A 23,518-nucleotide genomic window follows, 5' to 3' on the forward strand; every position below is an offset into this window, starting at 1 on the left:
TATGCATATTATCTTGATTGGAAATTTTACGTAAGACATGATTATATAATTCTTGTATAAAAGTATAAGTTAATAGTCATAAATTGTTTTGAATTTTTAAAATAATTTAATAATAAAACAAGTTTTTCGTCGTAATTTTTATTACGTTTTTTACATAACTTTAAAATGATAAGTTATTGGTCATACGAAATTTTACGTCTTTAATTGCATTTTCAACATAATTTTATAACATCTAAATAATAAGCTATTGGTCATAAATTATTTTACGTTTTTAATATATTTTATAACATTAAAATAATCAGTTATAGTTGTGCATTTTTTTTTTACTATTGTAACTTAACTTTTTAATGTGATTCTCAGAAAAGAAAACTCAGCGGACTTATAGGATGTTGACAGTTAAAAAGATTAAGTTTGACAAAATTCTCTGTTTTTCTCGGTCAATGACAATTTTTTTTTCTAATGTTGCTCAAGAGAACAAAATAGTCTAAGAATAAATTTTCCCTAAACACCGTAGAGCATTCTGTTTTTTGTGATTCAATAACGGCTTAAATTAACTCTTTACACTACCAGTATAATTTAAGTAAATAACAGTTGCACTAATTTTATTTTATAATGTAACCGTCGTTGAACAGTCAACCCAATTTTATGGGTTTACGACTACTAATATTCAACTCCTGGATCGAGTATTGGGAGAAATTTGCCTTCGTGGAGGACTTTTTGATGGAGCTCACCCGTATTTGCGTTACATGGAAAGAAAGACCACGAGAACCTCTCACGGTTAGCCTGACGGCAAGGGGGCTCTAACCCATGATCCGTCTACCACTGAGGATATGTCATGTCAGCACTGTGGTCGGTGCAAGCCGGATGCGGAGTTCGTATCGACCGGGATTCGAACCCGTCTCGCTTCATTGGAAGGCGAACGCTCTATCCCCTGAGCCATCACGGCTAAGTTGCACTAATTTGAGAAAACTCAGAAAGTATAGTTTTTTTAAATGTGTTTTCAACAGTTCTGAAACCACAGTTTCGTGATAAAAGTTTTAAATAGCGCTAAAATCTATAAAAGTTTTCTTATCATACCTTCTTTATTATTTTAAAAATTATTTTAGTTTATTATTGATTCTAGTAAAAAGATTCTCTGAAGATTCTAAAAATGTAGTAAATCTAGTGTTTTTTTAAAAAAAAAAAAAAATATGTAATAATTTTTTTCTAAATTGTTCCTTCTCACTCTTTTTTAAAAAAGAAAAAAGAAAAAAAAAATTTAAGCGTTACTCTTAACAGCCATCTAAGAGCCATCGTAGATCCCAGTGGTTAGAGAATCTTACTCTAATCCGGAGTGGACCAGGGTTCAATCCTCTACCCTTCGAGTACATACAGTAAACGTACTCGTAAAATCTGTGTGTAATTAAAAGTTCTGTAGTTGGTAGCTGAGGAGTATCAAACGTATACAGATCTGAAGAAAATATCTTTCTCTTTCAGATCTATGTCTAAATTGAGGAAGTAATCTCGCGAATGAGTGGTGCTGCCATCTATCGGTGGGATTCTGGGCTAAAACGTACTTTCACCCTTGTGGTGATCTTTTGTCAAACGAAAGGCGAACCTTACTGACTTATTTAGTCGAAATGCCAGTGACTGGCGAGTTTAGCTTGTCCAAGTGTCATTAGAAACAACAACACATTCATCAACGATTTATAGTTGAAATAAATCAATATTTATATTATTACTTTCAGGTCCCAACCTCACGTCAAACATTATCATATCAAAACTAATTCCAAAGGAGAATATTATTTATCCGAAAAGCATGCTTTTCCTACAATTGAAGAACTTGTATATTATCATAAACATAACAGTGCTGGTCTGGCCACACGTCTTAAAGCAACGCCAAGCAGTCATGTCACCAGTATTCCTACAACTGCTGGCCTTAGTCATGGTGAGTTGAAGAATTTTGATTTTATATGAAGTTTTTAAGTTCTTAATCGAGTAGAAAACCCATTGAGCAAAATAAAACATATACTATTTTATTTTCCACATTTCTTAGGATAGTCTAGGGCAGGGCGTGAAATTTCCGCTCCCTAGCTTGCCATTAACAATTAGGATGGAGAGTAAATTTTCTCTTTTAAAAAGTTGAGTTTAAAATTAAGGGAAGATACGCTTGCTATTTACCTATGGAACCATTGTTTGTGGAAACACTGATATGTAGCAGTATTTTATTTACGTCGTATTAGAGCTGCACAATGGGCTATTGGCGACAGTCTGGAAACCATCCTTGAGGATGATCTGAACACACGCAATTGCAAATTTGACCCTCTGCACAGGGAATGACTCCCCCGCTTTGATACAAAGTAAAAAAACTGTATTATTACAAGAAAATCTCTAGGAAACCTGGATTCCACAAGTTTTTCTAGTTATCCATTCAATTTCTTTGCAAGTAGTATTACTGAACTAAACTTGGAAAAGAACACAGAATTCCTTATTAATCATACCAAGAAACTGTTAGTAACATCAAAAGAGCTTTCTTTTCATTTTACAAAAAAACAATCAATGGTGAATCTTAATGATCTTTTAGCAAATATACAAGAAAAACCACTTGTAACGCTATTAAAAAACTATTAATAGATCTTGTGGCTTTTCTTCTTTTTGATATTTGCACACAACTATAAAGTTCGTTTTTCCAAATATAATTCCATGCAAAAAAAAAGTAAATATTTACTATTTTTTATTATTTTATTTAATGACAGTCGAAATCCTTTTGAATTGTAATGTATACAAGTTTTTACTTAATTTTAAAATATCTAATTTCACATGGCAAAATATAAAATGTGAGCGAAATCGGTTGAATAGTTTCTGAGAAATCGGATTTTTAAATATACGACTTTTTTAAAATACGATTTTTCATGAACTATTTAACCAATTTCGCTAAATTTTTGTATTTTACCATGTACACTTAGGTACCTTAAAATGATGTAAAAAATTTATACCTTATAATTCAAAATGTTTTCCGAACTTCATTAAATAAAAAATAATGAATATTTATTAAAAGTTTTTTGCGTGGACTTAACTTTGGATAAATGAATTTTAAAATTGTGTAAAAAGATTTTCCAATTCGCTGAAAAAGTTCTCGAGATAATCGCAAAATACGCAACAAGTAAAATTAACACTAAGGGATCCAAACTTAAGACCTCTCTCCTGACTAAACAATTGGGACCATATTTTCTAGATTGTGGCTATACCCTATATTTTGGGGATCAGAAATCCAAATCCACTGAAGAAAGGATGTTTATTCAAAGAAACTACGTTTTTGTTTGATTTCGTAAGTTAAAATATTTTCTGCACTAATTAATTAGCTTATTTGAGATCACCTCTTCAAACTATTAAGATTGAATCCTAGAACGTGAAGATCTGATCTATATTTTTATAGATTGCAATGAATTGGCTAGAACGTCAATATGATGTTGATCCGGTTCAGTTGATTTATTTGAAAGGAATAAGGGATATATGGCTGCTAAAAAAAAGCATCTTCTTTGAAACAAAAGTCTTTGCTGGATTTCTTTTGCAATGGAAAATAAAGAAAAGTATGGTAAAATCAGTAATTGACAAAAAAATTATAAAAAGCTGAAATATGAAAATTAATTCAAAATGAAAAATAAAATTTAAAAAAAATAAATAAATAAATTAAAAATATTTAAAAATTAAAAAAAAAAAAAAAAAAAACTTTTAAACACGCTGGAGCTATTTTAGATAGTACTGCCAGTCCTAAGCCTAGAAAAAGTGTGAAGTGCAAAAATAATAATCATTTAAACTGGGTTTTAAACAACTTTTCAATTATCTGAACTTTTCATTATCCGAACCTCGCTCGGTCCCGAGCAGTTCGGATAATCGGCGCTCTACTGAATATAAATTAAGGGGAGATAGTTTTTATCCAAAAACTGAAAAAAGATAAACACATACGTATCATTTGTCATACAGCTATTTTGCTAAGCATAACCCTTTTTTATTTGCATATTTATAATATTTGAATCTTAATTTCTCTTATTGCTTTCTAGCATCGTAAAATATTTTATTTTAGTAATATAAATTTTAATTATGATTTATGATTATTTTTATAACTATTAATTTTCAGATAAATGGGAGATAGATGCATCAGAGCTTACTCTTCTAGAAGAACTTGGAAGTGGCCAGTTTGGAGTAATTATATCTAGATTATATTTTCATAATTTTATCTATTTATTATTATATCTATATTATATCTACATTTGAAATGTTTTATCTAATAATCATTGCATTAATTACAATGATGGTAACATTTAAAAAAAATTTTAATATTATTACAATGTGTCAAAATTTTTATCTACTAATAAAAATAAGCAAAAAAAATTTTTTTTTGAATTTTATTATCTTTTAAGTTTAAAATATTAGTGGAGGTGAAAAAGAATTCGCCATGAAAAGTTTCTCTTGCAGTATGCCTTACAAAAAAAATAAGGTGGTTTTTAGGTTGAGAAATGTAAAAAAAAATACACCTGTGGTAAAAAATGTGGTTATGTTTTGCACGAAAATTAACTTCATCAATAAACCTTAATTTCAACCTCATTTACACCTCATAAAATCAACCTCATATATAGCTCAGCAACACTTTTAGTTGAAATCTTGTGAAATTATTCACACTTAAAATATACTTATTCGCTTGATGTGTAGAAAAAATAACCTCTCTGAAATGGTTGCTCTAACGTGGATTTCTACCAACCTCAAAGCATCACATGTGAATAAAACGACTTCTTACACCCTGATTATGAACTTTGGGAGATCGTTGGTTTTCAAGTCAACCTCGAATAAACCTCAAATCAACCATAGCACTTCAAAACAAGCTCAAATAACCCTCAAACAACCTCAAAAATACCTAAATTTCTTAAAGCTCGGCTCTTATAAATACTCATAACAAATAATTGTTTAAATATAACAATCATATCGGCATTTGCAAACGTGGATTTAAAAATAAACGCGTGAGTGTTTCTGTCAACCAGTGAATGGGCAATAAAGAATTATTTCTTTTAATTATTACATATTATTATTAAATGTATTATTATATGTATATATATTATTATTACATGTAATTACATATTATTATTACATGTAATTACATATTATTATTACATGCAATTACATATTAATTATTACATATTATTATTACATGCAGTTACATATTAATTATCACATATTATTACATATTATATTTATTATATTTTTTAAATGTTTCTTGTGACATATTTTTAGGTTGTACGAAAAGGAAAATGGCGTGGACATATAGATGTCGCCGTCAAAATGATGAAAGAAGGCACAATGTCCGAAGATGATTTCATCGACGAAGCAAAAGTTATGACGTAGGTTATTGGATTTTTTTAAAAATACAGTCGCTTCATTTAGATACTATTTTTCAGGAAACATTTACTTCAAGATAAAAAAAAAAATTGTGTGGAATAAAATTTGCTTAAGAAAATCCTATATTTTTATTTAATTTTTAAGCGACAATTATTTTAAGTCGTCATAAACTTTTGTATAAAGTTGCATTCCTAAATTTGAGAATTAAACCTTCACCTGATAAGCAGATAACATGAACTCTAAATGCCTTAACGTCATTATTACTCTAAAATTCGAAATTTTTTTAAAATCCTGCTTTAAACACTAAATTGGGAAGCCAATTTGAAAATAAATAATATAATTTTACAGTAAAATGCTCAGAAGACATAATTTTCCCATTATGATCCTTTTGCATATTTAAAACTTGTTGATTTTTATTCGTATAATATATTAAAAATTATCTGTTAAAAATAAACTGATCTCGAGAGCTATTAAACTAAAATTTTACATAACAATTATCCTTCTGTGGTGACATATGGCTGCAAGACTTGAACTTTGACAAAAAGGAATATAATTTACTAATTTTTAAACAAAAAATAACATTTTTGGCCAAATACAGCTAATTAATAATTATTGGAGAATAAGAACTAATGATGAACTGAAAGCTCTAATCAAGCATAGAAAGATAGTAAAATTTATCAAGTATAGAGGCTTTCATAGCTAGGTCACATTGTGAGATCACCTGACAACCGAGAGATAAATATCTAGCATTGGAAGCCCATGTGAAATAGGCCAAGAGACAGGCTAACGAAAAGATGGATGAATGATGTCTTGAATGATTTAGAAACTTTAAAGATCTCAAGCTGGAAGATCAAGGTCAGGGACAGAGCTGTCTGGAGAAATATTGTGAAGTAAGCTAAGGCATACTCCTGACTGTAGTGCCAATAAAAGAAGAAGAATATGAAAATTCCGCAATAAAATTAAGCATAATTGTCCAAAAATTTAAATATGAATGTTATGAATTGAAATAGCACTATATTGTGTGCGAATCAAATGTCGAAGTCAATAGAAAAACGTAGCCTTCATGATTTTTTTTATATATTTTATTTAACTACACTTGAAGGAATATAAATAAGCTTGCAATGAATATTACAACTCTAAAGAACATTTATTAACGATAGAGTTTGATTATACGTTTTATTTCCAAAAAAAGCAACTGAAATTTTTGTGTCTTCATTTTTTTTTATGAAACTTTTAATTACAACTCAGGATATTTGAGAAAGAGCAGAAGACTTTTGTTAACAATACACTGTTTTGGATACTTCAATAAATGATTAAGAACTAAATTTAATGTGCTTTAGTTTCGTTGAAAAATAATAATTTTTAAAATGATATTGAAATAAATATTTCGAAATATTCTGCAGTGGGAAATTGCGACAAAAGTATATGAAAACTGATATTTTTTTTGTTAAATTAGTGCTTGACAGTTTCACTTTAAATAACCACGAATTGTATGCTTTATTATACATTATCACTAAGCATCTTTCATTTAAAAATGTGAGGTATAACTTCAGTTTACTATTTGATTTTAGAAAACTTCAGCATCCGCACTTGGTACAATTATATGGAGTGTGCACGAAGCATAGATTAATATGTATAGTAACAGAATATATGAAACATGGTAAGTACATAACTCCATAACCATGATTTTTTTAATAAAACAAACCTTCATTCATTATTTATATTCGATTCTAAAAAAATTTGTAAATAAACTTATTTGGTATTTTGTATACTTTCCTTTATTCAAATTCGATCACAGTACAAGATGATTAATGAAAATTTAAAAATCCTGTATTAATTTAAATCCTGTATTATATATCTTTATAATAAATCCAGCATTATTATTTTTAAATATTAAGCTATATTTTGTGTCATGAAAACTATTCGTTTATTAAAGTGCTCGTTTTTATTTATCGATGCAGTTTGTTGCTTTCCAAAATAGTAGTGTTGTTTTAAATACCATTTTTTCAAACAAAAATTATAGTTTTAGGTTTTTAAACTGCTTCGTAAGATATGTGGAAGAAACAGAATATTAATATATCTAATAGTGTCCTTTTTTTTGCACGAACCTTGCATGGTGGGCAAAAGGTGACTGCTTCAAAAATTCTTTATCAGTAAATCAATTAAAATGATAAAAAAATAAATTGCTGAACGTAACTTTAAGGTAAAATTTATATCATATAATCAACACAACATTAATTTTGAGACATTATATTTGGAAGAAATTTATAGTAATGTTATGTAATTGATAGTAACATAACATTAATGTTGAGACATTACATTTCGAATAAATTTATAGTAATGTTATGTAATTGATAGTAACATAAAATTATTGTTGAGACATTTCGTTTGGAAGAAATTTATAGTAATGTTATGTAATTGATAGTAACATAACATTAATGTTGAGACATTACATTTCGAATAAATTTATAGTAATGTTATGTAATTGATAGTAACATAACATTAATTTTGAGACATTTCATTTGGAAAAAATTTATAGTAATGTTATGTAATTGATAGTAACATTACATTTCGAAGAAATGAAAAAAATTTAAAAATGGTACTAATTATTTGCATTATCTTTTTTTTAAATCATCTTTAAGCAGATTTTTCTGTATACTAGTCTATAAAATTAGATAAAAAGTATATTTAGTCTATAAATTAGTATAGTTAGTCTATAAAATTTACTAAACCTTATTTAATCTATAAAAGTACAGTGTAGATTAATGTGACATAAGCATTTTATTATGTGTGTGCTATATTTTTCCTCTGTGGTAACATTTTCTTTTAACTGATGTGTCAACAAAAACTTGACGGTATAGCGTTCATCTTCGAATTTAATTATGTTGTAATTTTGAATTCACATTAGACAATTCGAAGAGTAGGATCAAACTAAATTTAACACATTTTATTTTATTTTATAACCGTTGTTACAGCTGACCCAATTTTTGAGCTTTCGAGTACCAATATTCAATTCTGCAGCCTTGTAATTTTGAACCCAATCCAGAAGACAAGGGAACTCCTAGATCAAGTATTGGGAGAAATTTGCCTTTGTAGAGAACTTGATGGAACTAACCCGCATTTGCGTTACATGAAGAGAAAAATCACGAGAGCCTTCCACGGTTAGTCTGACTGCTAGGGACCTCTAAAAGATGATCCGTTTACCACTGAGGATTTTTTGTATCAGCACTGTGGTTGGTGTAAGCCGAGTGCGGTATTCATATTGACCAGCCATCACTGGGATTCGAACCCAGACACCTTATTGGGAGGCAAGCGCTCTATCCCCTGAGCCACCACAGCCCAATTTCACACATTGAGTAAGCTACATCAGTATTACTTGAAAGAGGAAAGTATCAGACTCTCTCAGGTTTTGTCTGACAGTGGATAGAGCCTTCACTACTGATACAGACTGATCACGTTTGAATCCCGATTGATATTGTCTGACCATCAAGAAAAAACCTCCCACAGGAAGCCTTTCCCGGAAAGAGAAAAAACTGGTAGAAAAATTATTTCATTTATAGTTTTAATTGAGGAGGAATAAAAGATTCCTGTCTACTATGACTTCTTAACAACTATAGCATTTATTTATTTTTCTCGGCAACACTGAACTTTTCGACAGCTATAACATAGAAACAAAACTGTTGTTTTCCTGGAAAAATATTTTTTTCATATATTTTTGTTTTCCTATTGCGAGTTTTCTTCCATTAAAAAAGTTTTCTTCGAACTGAATACCTCATCATTATTCTTAACAAATCATGAATTGTTTTACAGGTTCCTTACTAAAGTATTTAAGAAAAAATGAAACAAGACTCTCTCCAAAAACTTCTGTACTATTGGATATGTGTATTCAAGTGTGCAGTGGCATGGCATACTTAGAACAGCATAATTATATACATAGAGATTTGGCAGCCAGAAACTGTTTGGTTGGTGAAGGAAGTGTAGTCAAAGTTGCTGACTTTGGACTTGCCAGGTAAAGTGTTTTCACTTTAACCAATTTTATTTCATTTTATAACCGTCATTGAACAGCTGACCCAATTTTTAGGTTTACGACTACTAATGTTCAACTCCGTAGCCTTGTAATTTTGAACCCAGTCCAGAAGGTAAGGGAACTTCTTCCAATCCCGCATTTGGGTTGCATGGCGAGGAAAACGCGAAAACCTTCCACGTTAACCTGACGGAAAAGGGCTCTAACCCATGATCCATCTACCATTGAGGATATTTTACGTCAGCACGTGCAAGCCATCGCTGGGATTCGAACCCAGTTCACCTTATTGGAGCACGCTTTTTTCCTTTAAGCCATCATGGCTCCACTTTAACCAATTGAACATTATTTCAATCTTTAGCAAATTTTCTTCATACGTGCGTATTATTATTATGTTTCAAGAATTACCGATTATCCGTAATTGCATAAAAATATTTATCAAATTATCAATGTAGCAATTTTTTCGGTATTTTTTTTAAAAAATTTCTCAGCTTCCTAAAGCATCGATACTGATTATCTATGTAGCAATTTTTTTGGGTTTTTTGTTTCTAAATTTTTTAGCTTCCAAAAATACAGATACTAATTTTAGTTTGAATTATTTGGTGAATGCTACACATTTCGAAGTAGAGAAGAAAAAATATCATCAGATAAGCTTAAAGAAGTGTTTTTTCAATGTAGAAATTAAACCAAAAGAAATTTTTACTTGAAATATTACTCTGAATAAAATATAAAATTTGTAACTTAAAAGTCAGAGTGGTCCCTTTACAACCAGAAAAAATATCTAATTGCAATTAAGGTTAAGTGAAAATTTCATTACCTAAGCAGTTAAAACCTGAAGAGGCATATTAATCTGCTTAAAACAAACTGAAACAACCAAAATAATAGCACAGCAATGCAATTAATTAAAAATCTTCATTTTATATACATTTTAAAAAACAAAATTTTTGAATTTATATATAAGTTTAATTATTTTGAATGAATTAAAATATATATTTTATTCTTATTCAAACTGTACAGTATAGAAAAAAACTGCCATATTGAATAATTTTTTAACTAATGATCGGATCTTTGCGTACAAGGACTCGAAGGACAAGGAAGGATCTTAATCGTTCAATGGGGCAACCTCAAATATGTTAATTAGTGCAGACGATATTTTAGATTACGAAATCAGACACAAAAATGTATTTTCTCTGAATAAACATACGTTTTTCTTTTCAACCAATTTGGATTTCTGATTCCCAAAATATAGGGGATAGCCGCAATCTGGGAAGTATGGTCCCAATAGTTTGATCAGGAGAGCGTTTCAAAGTTTGGACCCCTTAATGTTGATTTTACGTTTTTGCCTATTTTGCCATATCTCAAGAACTTTTTCAGCGAATTTAAAAATTTTTGCTCACAATTCTAAAATTTGTAATAAATTACATGTAATAAATTACTTTTAGTAAATATTTAATTTTTTTAATTATTTATTTGATAATAGTCGAAAAGTTTTTTAATTGTAAAGTATGCATCTTTTTACGTTATTATTTAAATAAATGTAATTTCTCATGGCAAAACACAAAATTTGAACACAATCGGTCAAATAGTTTCCGAGAAATCGAATTTTAAAAAAGTAAAATTTTTAAAAAGGTAGAGTCCTAGAACGTGAAGTCCCGCTCACTTGATCGGAATTTAGTTTTCTAGGTTTTTTCAAAATAAAACGTTTTTTATTTATTTATTTATCTCTTTTTGTGCATTGTACATTAAGGTTGGTACAATATGAAAGGTTCTGAAACCAGATAACAAAATATGTATAGAGTTTGCCAAAAAAAACCTCTGTCATCATCATCATCATAGTTGGCCAGACAGCCCAATGTGGGCCAATGCCTTCCTCTAATGATTTCTTCATAATGACATAACGGTCGTTTATCACTTAATACGTTTAAATTTTCTCATGAACTCTTTGTCATTAGTGATAATTCATTTCAAGAATAATGTAACTTTATTTCTTTTCCAGGTATGTCATTGATGATGAATATACTAGTTCAGGAGGAGCAAAGTTTCCTATAAAATGGGCCCCACCAGAAGTGCTTGGTTACACACGGTTTAGCAGTAAATCAGACGTCTGGGCCTATGGTAATGTTTCATTTATTTCAATAAGAAAACCAATAATAGCACTAGATTATATTCAATATATATATATATATATATAATCAATATATATATATATATATATGGGTCATTCTCACGAAAACTGTCATTTTTCAGTTCATAAAATCCCAAACAACTAAAGTGAATAAAAAGCTCTGAAACTTTTTATATTAATAGAAATATGTAATGGCATTATAAAGAAAGTATATATCCTATAAATTATACTTAATATTTAAATTAATTAATTTTTTAAATAATTAATTTATAATTAATTTATAATAATTAATTAATTAATTTAATAAATAAATTAATTAATTTAATAAATTAATTTATTACTTTTTTAATTTATTTTTCAAATTAATTAATAAGTAAATTAATTATTTTCACTATTTAAAAAGTGAGGGAATGACACTAATAGTGAGGGAATGATATTTTATTTTAATACATGTTTTTATCTAAGTTACATCTACCTAAAGTTTGAAAATGATAACATACTAAGTACATATCTAATATTTATTATAATTTAGTCTTATATATTTAATAGTTTTTACAGGTTTGGGAAATAAAATTGGCTGGCACGATTGAACAAAAAAAAAATTAATAATATACTCATCTTGAATCATTCCCTCACTTTAGCGTCATTCCCCCACTTTATACACTCGTGAGGGAATGACGAATTCAATAAAATTTAAAAATAACAGTTAGGCCTAATTAATTTCTGAAGTCAATCGCATACAATTATATTCATACAAGAAAGCAACATATAATTATCCACTTTCTCGATGAAGTTGTATTTTATTTTACTCTAAAAAATGACATGAGGGAATGACAAATGTAAAAAATTTTACCTGGTTTGTTTCATTCAAATTTATTCCACAGCAAAGCTTCTTTAAGTTGAAGATGGAAACATACTGCAATTTTGTTCTATGATGCCAGTTGTTAACTTCTGAAGTTTTTATTAAAATATTTTTATTCTAAGAAGATTGCAGGTCATAAGAACATTGTTGTGAGGGAATGACGCGAAACACTGGGGACAAAGTTTAAAATAGTGCTGTGTTAATATTTTTATCAGAAATTAAATTTAAAACTGATTTTCTGAATTCTATATTTCAGTATTCTGAAATAAAAAACACGAATTTGTAAAAAAAAAAATTTTTATTTCAGAAACAATTTTTTTCTTTTTTTAAATCAGCAGTGAGGACAAGTGAGGGAATGACATATTGGTATATTTTAATTACCAAAAATAAAAAAAAATAAAAATTGATAATTTTATTTTTATTCTTTTGTTAGCTTGCATTCTGAAGGACACTTTCCCTGAATTTTTTTTTTTCGTAAGCTGTAAAACAAACATAAAATATACTGGGGACATGAAAATGATTGTTTTTGTGAGAATAACCCATATATATATATATATATATATATATATATATATATATATATATATATTGACGCTCTAATTACGAGCAAAAAAACCATTTTTCTAAGTTTTATTTATGAGAGTGTCTAATAGTTACAAAAAAAATCTGTTAGATTATCGGAATTATATTTATAATAAAATACGAGAAAATAGTTTGGAAAGAAAAATATTTCATTCATATTCAAAAATTTATTTTGATTTGATCAAATATTTGATTTTTTAAATTAAAGAAACTTCGATGGTGAATAACTGTTTATTTTAGTTGTTGTAGTTCATTTACGTCGCTCTAGAGCTGCACAATGGGCTATTGACGACGGTCTGGGAAACATCCCTGAGGATGATCCGAAGACATACCATCACAATTTTGATCCTTTGCAGAGGGGATATGGCACCCCCGCTTCGGTAGCCCGACAACCTGCACACGAAGTCGAGCACATTACGGAAGAACAGTTTAACGATGACCAATACCGCACACCCTCGGTCCCTACGTAGACGGATCCAAGTGGTCACCCACCCACACACTGACGGCAGCCATTAATGCTTGAAAAATATAAAGGTCAAAAGAGTGTTTCAGGTTTTGACCCTTATTTATTACCTGAAGAAGGGAATAAATCATATCAAAACGAAAATACAGCGCAAAACTGTATCAGAGCTAAAAATAGAACCCACTTACACTAAATTTAATAAGGTAATTTTTAACTTTGTGCATGGGTAGAAATATATTTGATCCCGAGTGTACCGTACAAAATAAAGAGGACATTAAAAAAAAATTCTTAATATTTTTTTCAAGTCAAACATTTTCACGACTATCTACGATTATCGAAATTAAAATAAGGAATAAATTGGAAACGTACAAAATAATTAAAGAATTTTATTATGTAATTAAAATTTTTAACAAATTACCATTTGGCTCTCGGAAAATAACTTGGAAAGAATAATAATATAACTATCAAGTAGTTTAATAATGGAGTTTTAGGATATCACCTAAAAAATTTAAAAAAAAACCAGCCATATTTTGATGGAAATAATTTTATTTCGCACAGAATATTTTACCATCAGCTCAATTTTTACGCTATAATGACATAATTAAAAAAAAAAAAACAGGTACCCGTCGTAAATCGAGAAATTAATATAGAAGTTACGGGATTGAATTATTAAATTTGTACTTACGTAGATAGTTACTTACTTTATAACACTAGATCGATCAATCATCAACAACAAATCAGCCATCTTCTGAAAACAACGTTAAGCATAAAGTAAACGATTGATTCTAAATGTTCAAATATTAAGAAAAAAAAAAGCACTTCAGTCTCTGATAATTTTTCAATTAAATAAATCAGAATAAAACATCTTTTATAGGTAACAAGAATGCTTTCATTGCAAAGCAGGACAATTATTTGCTTTTTAAGTCCAAAATACACAAAACCATACAAGAATATTGCGCAATTATTCAGCTATTCAGATTTAAAACATTTTTATTCAAACAAGATTTGTTCTTTATTGTTTATTATGGAATTACATACATTTGCAGGTTTGTGTGCTCAATTTAGGCTAATAAATCTTTGCCAAATAGAAAGACAGATAGCGCGCTACAGAGAAGGATAGCACGAAGATACTTCCTGGGTAATAGCGAGTTTCGAACCCGCTACCTCCACGCTTTGCACAGCGTTCGGCGAGCGATACCGCTCGGTGGTCTCTTTGTTCTACAATGGACTGCGGGGGCTATTCCCTCTGCAGAGGATTAAAGTTTTGATGACATCTTCAGATCATTCTCAGGGATGTTTCCTAGACCGTCGCCAATAACCCATTGCTTAACTCCAGAGCGACGTAAATAAAATACCTACCTACACTATACTGATCATAGAATACTCATACCCACTCTCTTTTTATCGATAGTCGAACCAGCTATTATTTGATCAGTTATCGAACCCACTCTCTTTTAATCAATCCTCGAAAACGTTATTTTTTTTGGGTACTAGAACTCACAGTGTCTCATAGTGGACTGACACAGTGCCCCACAGTCCCAATAGATACTTGAAGTCAAGCATCACTGGCAGCGGTCAGAGAGAGGGTGGGTGACCGCTTTAATCAGCTAGTGAAGATATGTTTTATTTTTCGCGCATAAATATGCAGACTTATATATGTGTGAATATAAAGAACGGGGTGGTAGGACGTTAGGCCCATATCTCAAAGGTTGTGAATGCGGTCTCCCCTGCCGAAGAACAAAATGGTGACTGGTGCACGTTAAATAGGTTGGGGTCACTAGGTCCTCCAAGTTCCCATAATAAATCTATACCACTAATTAGGAAATTGATCATGCTCTAGTTCAGATCAAAACTACGATCTGAGGATGAATGGATGGTGTGAGAATGTTTCCGGATCATCCTCAGACATGCGTCCCAGAGTGTCGGTCACAACCCACTGAGCAGCTCTAGACCGACGCATATAAAAAATTACGAAGAATAAAGAACGACCTTTAAATGAAGTCAAATTAAAAAAGAAAAAATCAGCACAAATAAGAAAAGGGCAGATTTCTTTATCGTTAACAAATAAAATTTAATTGAAGAATTATTTACGTCTATTTCCATACAAATATCTTCGAATAATAGAAGTTTTACTCCTTAGAGCACTAGTCCTGTACTATAAGCTAGAAAAGTCAATAATTTGAAAGTATTTTTCTTAAAATTATGCAAAGTGTTCCATAATGGGAACCCGCTATACATTTTTAAAATCCTTGTCAAAAAAGACGTTGTAGTTCATTTACGTCGCACTAGAGCTGCAAAATGGCGACGGTCTGGGAAACATCCCTGAGGATGATTCGAAGACATGCCATCGCAATTTTGATCCTCTGCCAAGGGGATGGCACTCCCGCTCGGTAGCCCGACGACCTGCTCCCGAAATCGAGCACTTTATGGTAGAACAGTTTAACGAGGACCAATACCGCACACCCTCGGTCAGTACGCAAACTAATCCAAGTGGTCACCCACCCGCACACTGACCGCAGCCAGTGATGCTTGACTTCGGTGATCTGCTGGGAACCGTGTCTTAACGATCAGTCCACTGCGGGACGTCAAAAAAGAAAGAATCGTCAGAAGTCACGAATATTTAAACAAGGAGAAAATAAATACGCTATCAAAGTTAACGAAATACTGTATAGTGGCTCTAAAAACACTAAATAAAATCAGCTCCATTGAGAAAAAAAAATCAGAAAAAGTTGCATGGCTATTTCTTCTAGAAACATCTCACAATTTCATCAGGCAGTCAAATTGGTTTTGAGATTTTTCATCTTGCCGAGCGTTACTTTCTTCTTTCTTGTTTAGATATTAATTTTGTGATACCAAAGGCCCCATTTTTCAAAGGAATCTAAAAATTTGTTAACGGTGATTATAGTATATTTCTCTGAATGTGCTCGTTATAGTGTTCAATTGTTGCCGATAGATGAGATTTACATGTCGGAAAAAAATCAAAGATATTATAAATTTGATAATATTATTAGTAAATTTTCTTTCAAGATAACTTTTATAGGAAAAAAAAATTTTTTTTTTTTTGACCTATGTTTTATAAACTCATCATCTTTTCAAAAAGCAACACAATTTCAATTGTCACAAAAACATTCAAAGTGTAATTTTTAATTTCGTTCTGCTTAATGGATTAACAATACTCCCATTTTAAACCACAGCTTTAGAAATGAGGGGAAAAAATTTTGCCGAATATATATACTTACTAAGAAATTTTATTTTAAGTGATTGAAAAATTTAGAGAGATCAAATTAGTACTATATTTATTGTTAAACACTATAGCAACCGCGTTTCTTTCCTAATTCTTATTAAATCGACATTCGAGTTCAATATTGTTTGGGAAATCTCCAACTTCTTTGTTAAGAGCCGCACAGCGTATAGAAACTGTTCAAATTTATTACAAAAATAATTACTTTATTTGGGATATACACTACTTGATCATTTTTGGTTAAAAGGTACGGTAAATGAGTCAAATTGTCGCATTAGGTGAAAATACTTTTTTTTGAAAATACAACTTCCGTGTTAGTCTTGAAAAGAGTTTATTACAACCACTGTTTGGCTGGATTTATAATCTGAAACAAAAAACGCCACAGAAACATAATCTATTTTTTGCTGTTGTTGTTGAATGAATTGGATGATTTTGACAAAAAAGTGTTGTTACAACACTATGCATCCCGAGACACAGCCCTATCATCTTAATCAGAGAAAAGTTCAGCGATTGCTTCGATCTTCAAAACTACCGAAGTAAACTGTCTATCAAAACCACGCAATATAACTTCATTGGATTTTTTCCCCCAAGGCTTATGCTCAATTATTGGTTTACTGCAATAAACCACAAAAATTTTATGACTTTAAAACTTAAATTATTTGTGTAATAACAATTGTTGAAATAAGAGCAAATTTATGCAGAAAAAAAGAGATCGAAAATAGGGGGGGGGGGTAGAAATTGAATTTTTAAACAAATCCAGAGGTGGTTATTTCCATCAAATCATTTTTAAATAACATCCTATATCTTTACGCTAATATCTAATTCATACAAACTTATGTAAGAAACAAGGTCAAAAATTGGAGGCTCAAAATTGAAATTTTAAATATAAATCCAAAGGAGGTCATTTGTAAGAAGTCATTATTGAATAAAATCCCATTTGCTAATATCTAAAATAAAATTATACTAATAACATACATTGTTTTATTCCTTCACTTTTTAGTTAATAATTTTTATGTGACTCATATGCCATCTTAGTAATGTTTGCTCTTAAGTACATTTTAAAAAACTGCTATAAAACAAAAATATATACACAACATATTCATGAGATCAAAAAAGCTTTATTGTTAGCATGCTAAAGCGATTATCTTATTTCCCTCAGGTGTTTTGATGTGGGAAATCTTTACATGCGGAAAAGTTCCTTATGGACGAGCTACAAATGCTGAAGTAGTAGAACAAGTTCAAAGAGGCCAGAGATTAGATGTGCCAAGATCTTGTCCATGGGAAGTGTATGTCATCATGAAATCTTGTTGGGAAGAGGTGAGATCTTAAAATGTTTCCAATTTCAAAAGATGCATTACTTCAATAACATTAATAAATTGCGTTTTATTTATAATATCTGTATTTCCTGAATCTGAAAGTCACTGTTTTCTAGAATAAGAAAAGTAAAAGATAAATGAAAATCTTTTCTGTGGGTTACATTTGATCTAATGTTTAAATTCTTACATACTAAGTAGAAAACTAAATGGTTCAAAAAGTTAACCTTAAATGTGCGAATTAATTAGTGATGATCTTAATTAAAATCAGACACAAAAGCACCCTTCTTCGGAATTAATACCTTTTTTTTACGATGGATTCGGAGTAATGAAAATCGTATTTTTAAATTTTAATTTCACAAGAAATATTTGGCTGATTTTGTTCAAATTTTGTAGTATTTTCCAACCATTATTAAAATGAAATACAAAATTTAACACACATAAAAATGATATGTTTGGAAAAGTGAGTCTAGCAATTGGGTTAAAAAATTTTTTTGATTCTTTTAAATAATTCCATAACTATGGTCAAATCCTTAAAAAGTTAAATTAATATTAGGGGATCCAAACTTTTGACCACTTTTCGGGCTGATGTATTTAAACCATATTTTGATGGTCAAAAACCCGAATCCGTTTGCAAAATACGTACGATAATTTAAAGAAAGTACATTTTTTAGTCATATTCCGTAACTTAGATTATTGTCTGTACAAATTAGCATAATTAAGGTGAACTTCTGCCACCATTTAGATTTAATTTTAGTATGTGAAAATTAGATCATTAGATCAAAAGTTACTAAGGAATTCCGCTTTTTATTTTGCACTGTACATCAGAAGTATGTGATAATTGAAGTACATAGTTCCAGTGCTAATAGTTAACTCTATTTAATCCCTTGTAGATTTATTGCATCGAAATAAACTCAAGGAAACCTCTGGAACCAGCGTAGCACAGGTTTACATTAACCCAGTAACATAAGCATTCAGCATCACAAGTCCAAATAATTCTAACTAATCAAAACACAACATGCATAGTAAAGAATGCTTTCAGGCAAATGTGGCGTTTAAATGCTAATAAGTAGAAAAGAACGACGCTGAGTAATTTCAATCTCTTTTGAAGTCAGAAAGAAATTCTCTCCACTTGACAGAATTGTAATTAACATCTGAAACGAATTCTCTTCGATCACGATAGGCATAATTGTCATAGACTTCATCATAATAACGGTCATGCATTCTCGGTGCAGTGTTTTTCTTTTGGTCATGGCTACCTGGCTAAAATAAAAATTAAGACAAAGTTTTTTAAAAAAAGAAATAAATGCTTACATATTTTTAAAATAATTGCTTGAGTCATTACTCATTTCTACTTATCTAAGTGCGTTATTTATTACTTAAAAAAAAAGCTCTAATCTATTTTTCATGTAAGAGGTTTTAGAGTTAAGTAAGATCAAGTTATTAGAATATGTCACTGTTTATTTTCCAAAGAGAATCTTAAATTTCCCAGATTATCATTATATGTTGATGAGGAGCAAAGAAATCCTCCCAATAAAAAACTTCTACTCACATTTTGGATAGAAAACTAAAAATCAAATTCTTTTCGTTTTTAATATTTAGAGTCTTTATAATTTAAATTTACTAGCAGTACAAGTTTAACGAAGTCCACTTTAACAAAAGAAAATCCACCATTGCATGCAAGACAACACAAATATTACATGCAATCCATATAAAACACTTGTTCACATATAACATATGAGAAAATCTAGTTAGTATTGCAGGGAAATATATAAGTTGGAAGATAAGATTTTTACCAGCAGAATATCCACTGAAGTGAGTAAACAAATGGCAATTCTTATCAAGTTTTAGTTACCAATTCAAAGAAAAAAATTTAAAATTTTTGAAATATTAATCTGATTGAAACAATATTTTTACTCCTCCTGAAAGTGTAATAGGAAACTAAGCTCCTTTTCTTAAAAAGAAAGAAAAATATGCAGAACCTACAAGAAGTAATGTACAAAATAAGCAAAAACTCTCCATTTCTTTTTTTGCAATAATTTTCTCAAGAGCAATTTTGAGAAAAATGTCCTTTTTTTGATAAAATTTTCAAATTTCAGCATAAATCTAAAAAAAAAAAAATCGTGAAAATGGTCGATTAAATGAATGTGATAAGTAGCTACCATCATAGTGTAGTGGAATAAAATATTAACTAAGTCTGATGCAAATAAAAAAATATGAAATCAAATAGAAACTCACTAGGGTGCTAATGGGTCAAGTATTTAATTGAGAAATGTAACCCCCTCTTCAATGGTAGAGCTAGAATGTGAACTATGATTGGAACATCTTTGTGAAAGAAGGCTTGACTTATTAAAAAGTTATAAATAATTTTTACAAGGAACAGGAATATCAATGGCACTTAAATTTTATTGGCTGCTCATTTCAAATGTCTACAAGTGTAGAAGATTCCTCATTTTAAGCTTTATAATTCAGAGTAGAAGACAATTTGCTCTCAAAAGGTTTTATATATCTATATAGATATCTTAAAATTAAAACTGATGAAAGAAAAATCTACTTTTCAGCTCCCAGAGAACAGGCCACCTTTTAGAGCATTGAAATATGAACTGGAAAAGATTTTAGAAGAATGGGACATTAGTTGAACAAGTTAATATGGTAGACCTATGCCATCTGTCTTTCACTGAAAAGTATCCACCAACAATTATCATTATTCATGAACTATCATCAAATTCTATAGAATTTCATTATACGGAATTATATTTTGCTTCACGCACTTTATCAAACATTTGTGTAGAACATACCTTTTTGCATATGATTGTTTAATAAACATATTTAAGTTTTTGTTTTATGTGTGTGATTTGTAAGAATGAATTCAGAGCAGCAAATTGTAATAAAGGTAAGCAAGATGGATACTCATTCTAGAGCTAAGATAATGAAACTAAAATACTTTGTAAAAGCAATACAACATTGATTTAAGTTCCAATTTTTTTACCTATATATATTCAGATTTTTTATTATCAGCTCTTTTCATAATAGCACTTAATTAAGGTGAAAAATTCCTTTACAGTTAAAAGGAAAAACTGAAAGCAAATAACACGTCGTGAAAATATGTTAATTCAATTTGTTTCAATGTAGAGAAATTTTCTACACAATCTTAAATTTATAGCAAAAAATAGAAATTTGTGTTAACTTTATATTAATAAAAACTTCCATCTGAACAAAAAAGTTTAATTTAAAAAAAAATAAATAGGCAAAATAATAAGTACTTTAAAAAAGAAAAAAAAATTAAATGTTATAAAATAAAAACTTTGCAAAAAGAAGTTCCCATCTAATTTTGCAGTCATATAAAATATACATCATAATAGAAATAAATAAGGAAATAAAAAAGAAAAAACGTTAATTTTATTTTTATTACTATGCATTCCATCTTTACAAAAAAAAGTATTTTATTCTTGCTTTATATAAAAGAAAACACATCTTCTATTTTAATTCCAATATAGTAAATTAGATTGAAGTACAGAATGACTTCCTCTTTTATAAGATTAACATCCACACCTAACAGCACTATCTACAACCAAATCTACGCCCAAAAACATTTAGTAATGAATGATAACTGGCAGCCAGCAAAGAAATTGTATGAATTGAGCATTTATTCAATAATTTCTTGTAAGCACAGGCATGCTTAAGTTGTAAAGTTATAGGAACAAAAGAGATTCACTTTATAAGTTGATAAGCAGTATACTAAAAGAGATTTCAATTTTAATGGCATACCCGCCAACTTTGGAGAAATAAAATAACGGAGATTTTACTAATGACATTTTTTGAGCTGCGAGTAAAGTTTTGATACATCATGCATAATCATGTAAGTCAAAATTGAAAATAATCTAAGCACTTACATTCATTTAAGTAAAAGATATGTATATAAATATTAATCTAAAGAAGATTTTTTTAAACCATTATTTTTAATTCCTTAAATTATAAACACTCAACATACTGCAATAACAATAGAACCATCTTTTGAGGGATAAGAGAAATATTTTTGCCATTAGTAGATATTTTATTGCCAAAATTCTTTTTTTTTTTTTTTTTTTAAATTTCTTCCGCAAATAAGGAGAAATTTGAGAATATACGTGTAAACAGGAGATAGTCGTAAAATACAGGAATCTTCATTAAAGATCAGGAGACTTGGTAGGTATGTAATGAGATATAAATGAAATATTAGTGTACAATTAAAGAATTTTTAGATAATGCATTCAAAAACACAAAACAAATAACACAAATACAAATTTGTTTTCCTTTATTTATTATACATAAATTATAGGAACTTAACATACAGAAACGAACTTTTTACATTCACAGGCATTACAAAAATAATCTAACAAAACAAACATATTTAATACAAATGGTAGGAAATGACGAAAAGTAAACATGAGATCAAAACATGCTCTGCATGCTGTGTTTTATCACAAATAAACAATTTTATATTTTTACGATTGATATATTGCATACTAAGAAAATTAAACTAACAATCATATAAAAATCTTCAGGATGCATATAAATATTCTACGAAAACCTTAAAGAGCATTCATAACACATTTTAAAATAACCCTCATAGTTACAATTATCTAAAGTATGCAACTTTAATAATACAGAAAACATATTTAAGTTAAAATTAGTCGAATAATAAACTTTAGCGATTAAATAAGTCACAAATAGAGTACTAAATAGTTCTAGAAAATGAATTTGGAAAATATTAAAAACTTGACTAAATTGTAAAAAAAAAATATTTTTTTTAGTAATACATTGGAAAAAGAATAAAACTGTCACTAAGCACCATTAATGTTGTTGAAAATGCCAACTAATTAAACGTAAAAAGAGAATGCTCCTTATAACAGTGTAGATTTGAGCGATACAGTTCATAAAAAGTTTGGATAAAAACATACTGAATGTATGTAAACTAGCCAACATACAAAGTCATCATGAAAGTTTTAAATTCATTTGCAGAATTAATAAAATATAATTTTGAAAATTTAACAATGAAAATTTAAGACAAAAAAATTCAGAATAATTATAATTGAAAAAAAAAATAGAAAAAAGCATGGGGAGACTCGAATGAAGCAATAAATAAATTAAAATATTGAGAGCCTGCTAAGATGTTTCAAAAGTATAACAATTATATAAATAATTCAGACTTCTAAAATAAATAAATTAGTTGAAAATTATAAACATGTGATTAAACAATCATACATAATATATTTTCTAAAATTTTCAATTCATTTTTGGAGATAAAAAGCAGATACTAAATAAAACGTCGAACATTAAAAAGAATTATTTTGTAGGCTTTCGTTTTCTCTCTCTTAGTATCATAGTCTGAAAGACAGAAAAAATGTGTGTAAAATTTTATTATTTCATACAAAATTCACAGTTCAGTATTAAGCTATACTAATAAATTATTATGAAGTATTGTCTTTTAACAAGAATTATTGATATTAAAATTTTCAGGGGAAATTGTGACACAAAGTTAAATACCCTGAAAATTTTCTG

The 23,518-nt window shown here is 29.2% G+C and overlaps 2 protein-coding genes across 7 annotated transcripts in view; one reads left to right on the forward strand and one right to left on the reverse strand.

The window, feature by feature from the left end:
* Btk (tyrosine-protein kinase Btk29A) overlaps positions 1-20,815 on the forward strand; it is a 92,820-nt gene extending 72,005 nt beyond the window's left edge. For all 4 annotated transcript variants that reach the window (XM_016049392.4, XM_016049395.4, XM_016049393.3 and 1 more), the window contains exons 6-13: positions 1,728-1,927; positions 4,118-4,182; positions 5,266-5,372; positions 6,942-7,030; positions 9,181-9,379; positions 11,388-11,506; positions 17,824-17,981; positions 20,539-20,815. In XM_016049392.4, coding sequence (XP_015904878.1) covers positions 1,728-1,927; positions 4,118-4,182; positions 5,266-5,372; positions 6,942-7,030; positions 9,181-9,379; positions 11,388-11,506; positions 17,824-17,981; positions 20,539-20,616 — 1,015 coding nt within the window. In that variant the 3' untranslated portion in view covers positions 20,617-20,815. The remainder of the gene's footprint in view (positions 1-1,727; positions 1,928-4,117; positions 4,183-5,265; positions 5,373-6,941; positions 7,031-9,180; positions 9,380-11,387; positions 11,507-17,823; positions 17,982-20,538) is intronic.
* Positions 17,763-23,518, reverse strand: part of LOC107437403 (uncharacterized protein T19C3.4) — a 35,818-nt gene continuing 30,062 nt past the window's right edge. The window contains exon 9 of one of the 3 annotated variants that reach the window (XM_016049398.4): positions 17,763-18,092. In XM_016049398.4, the coding sequence (XP_015904884.3) occupies positions 18,048-18,092 (45 nt within the window). In that variant the 3' untranslated portion in view covers positions 17,763-18,047. Of the gene's footprint in view, positions 19,241-22,256; positions 23,345-23,518 lie in introns of those variants that run through there. The other 2 variants (XM_071188168.2, XM_016049400.4) reach the window with 2 other exon arrangements.

This window comes from Parasteatoda tepidariorum, chromosome 12, assembly GCF_982258835.1.
Source record: "Parasteatoda tepidariorum strain Cologne lab strain chromosome 12, Ptep-v5.0, whole genome shotgun sequence".
Classification (NCBI taxonomy): Eukaryota; Metazoa; Arthropoda; class Arachnida; order Araneae; family Theridiidae; genus Parasteatoda; species Parasteatoda tepidariorum.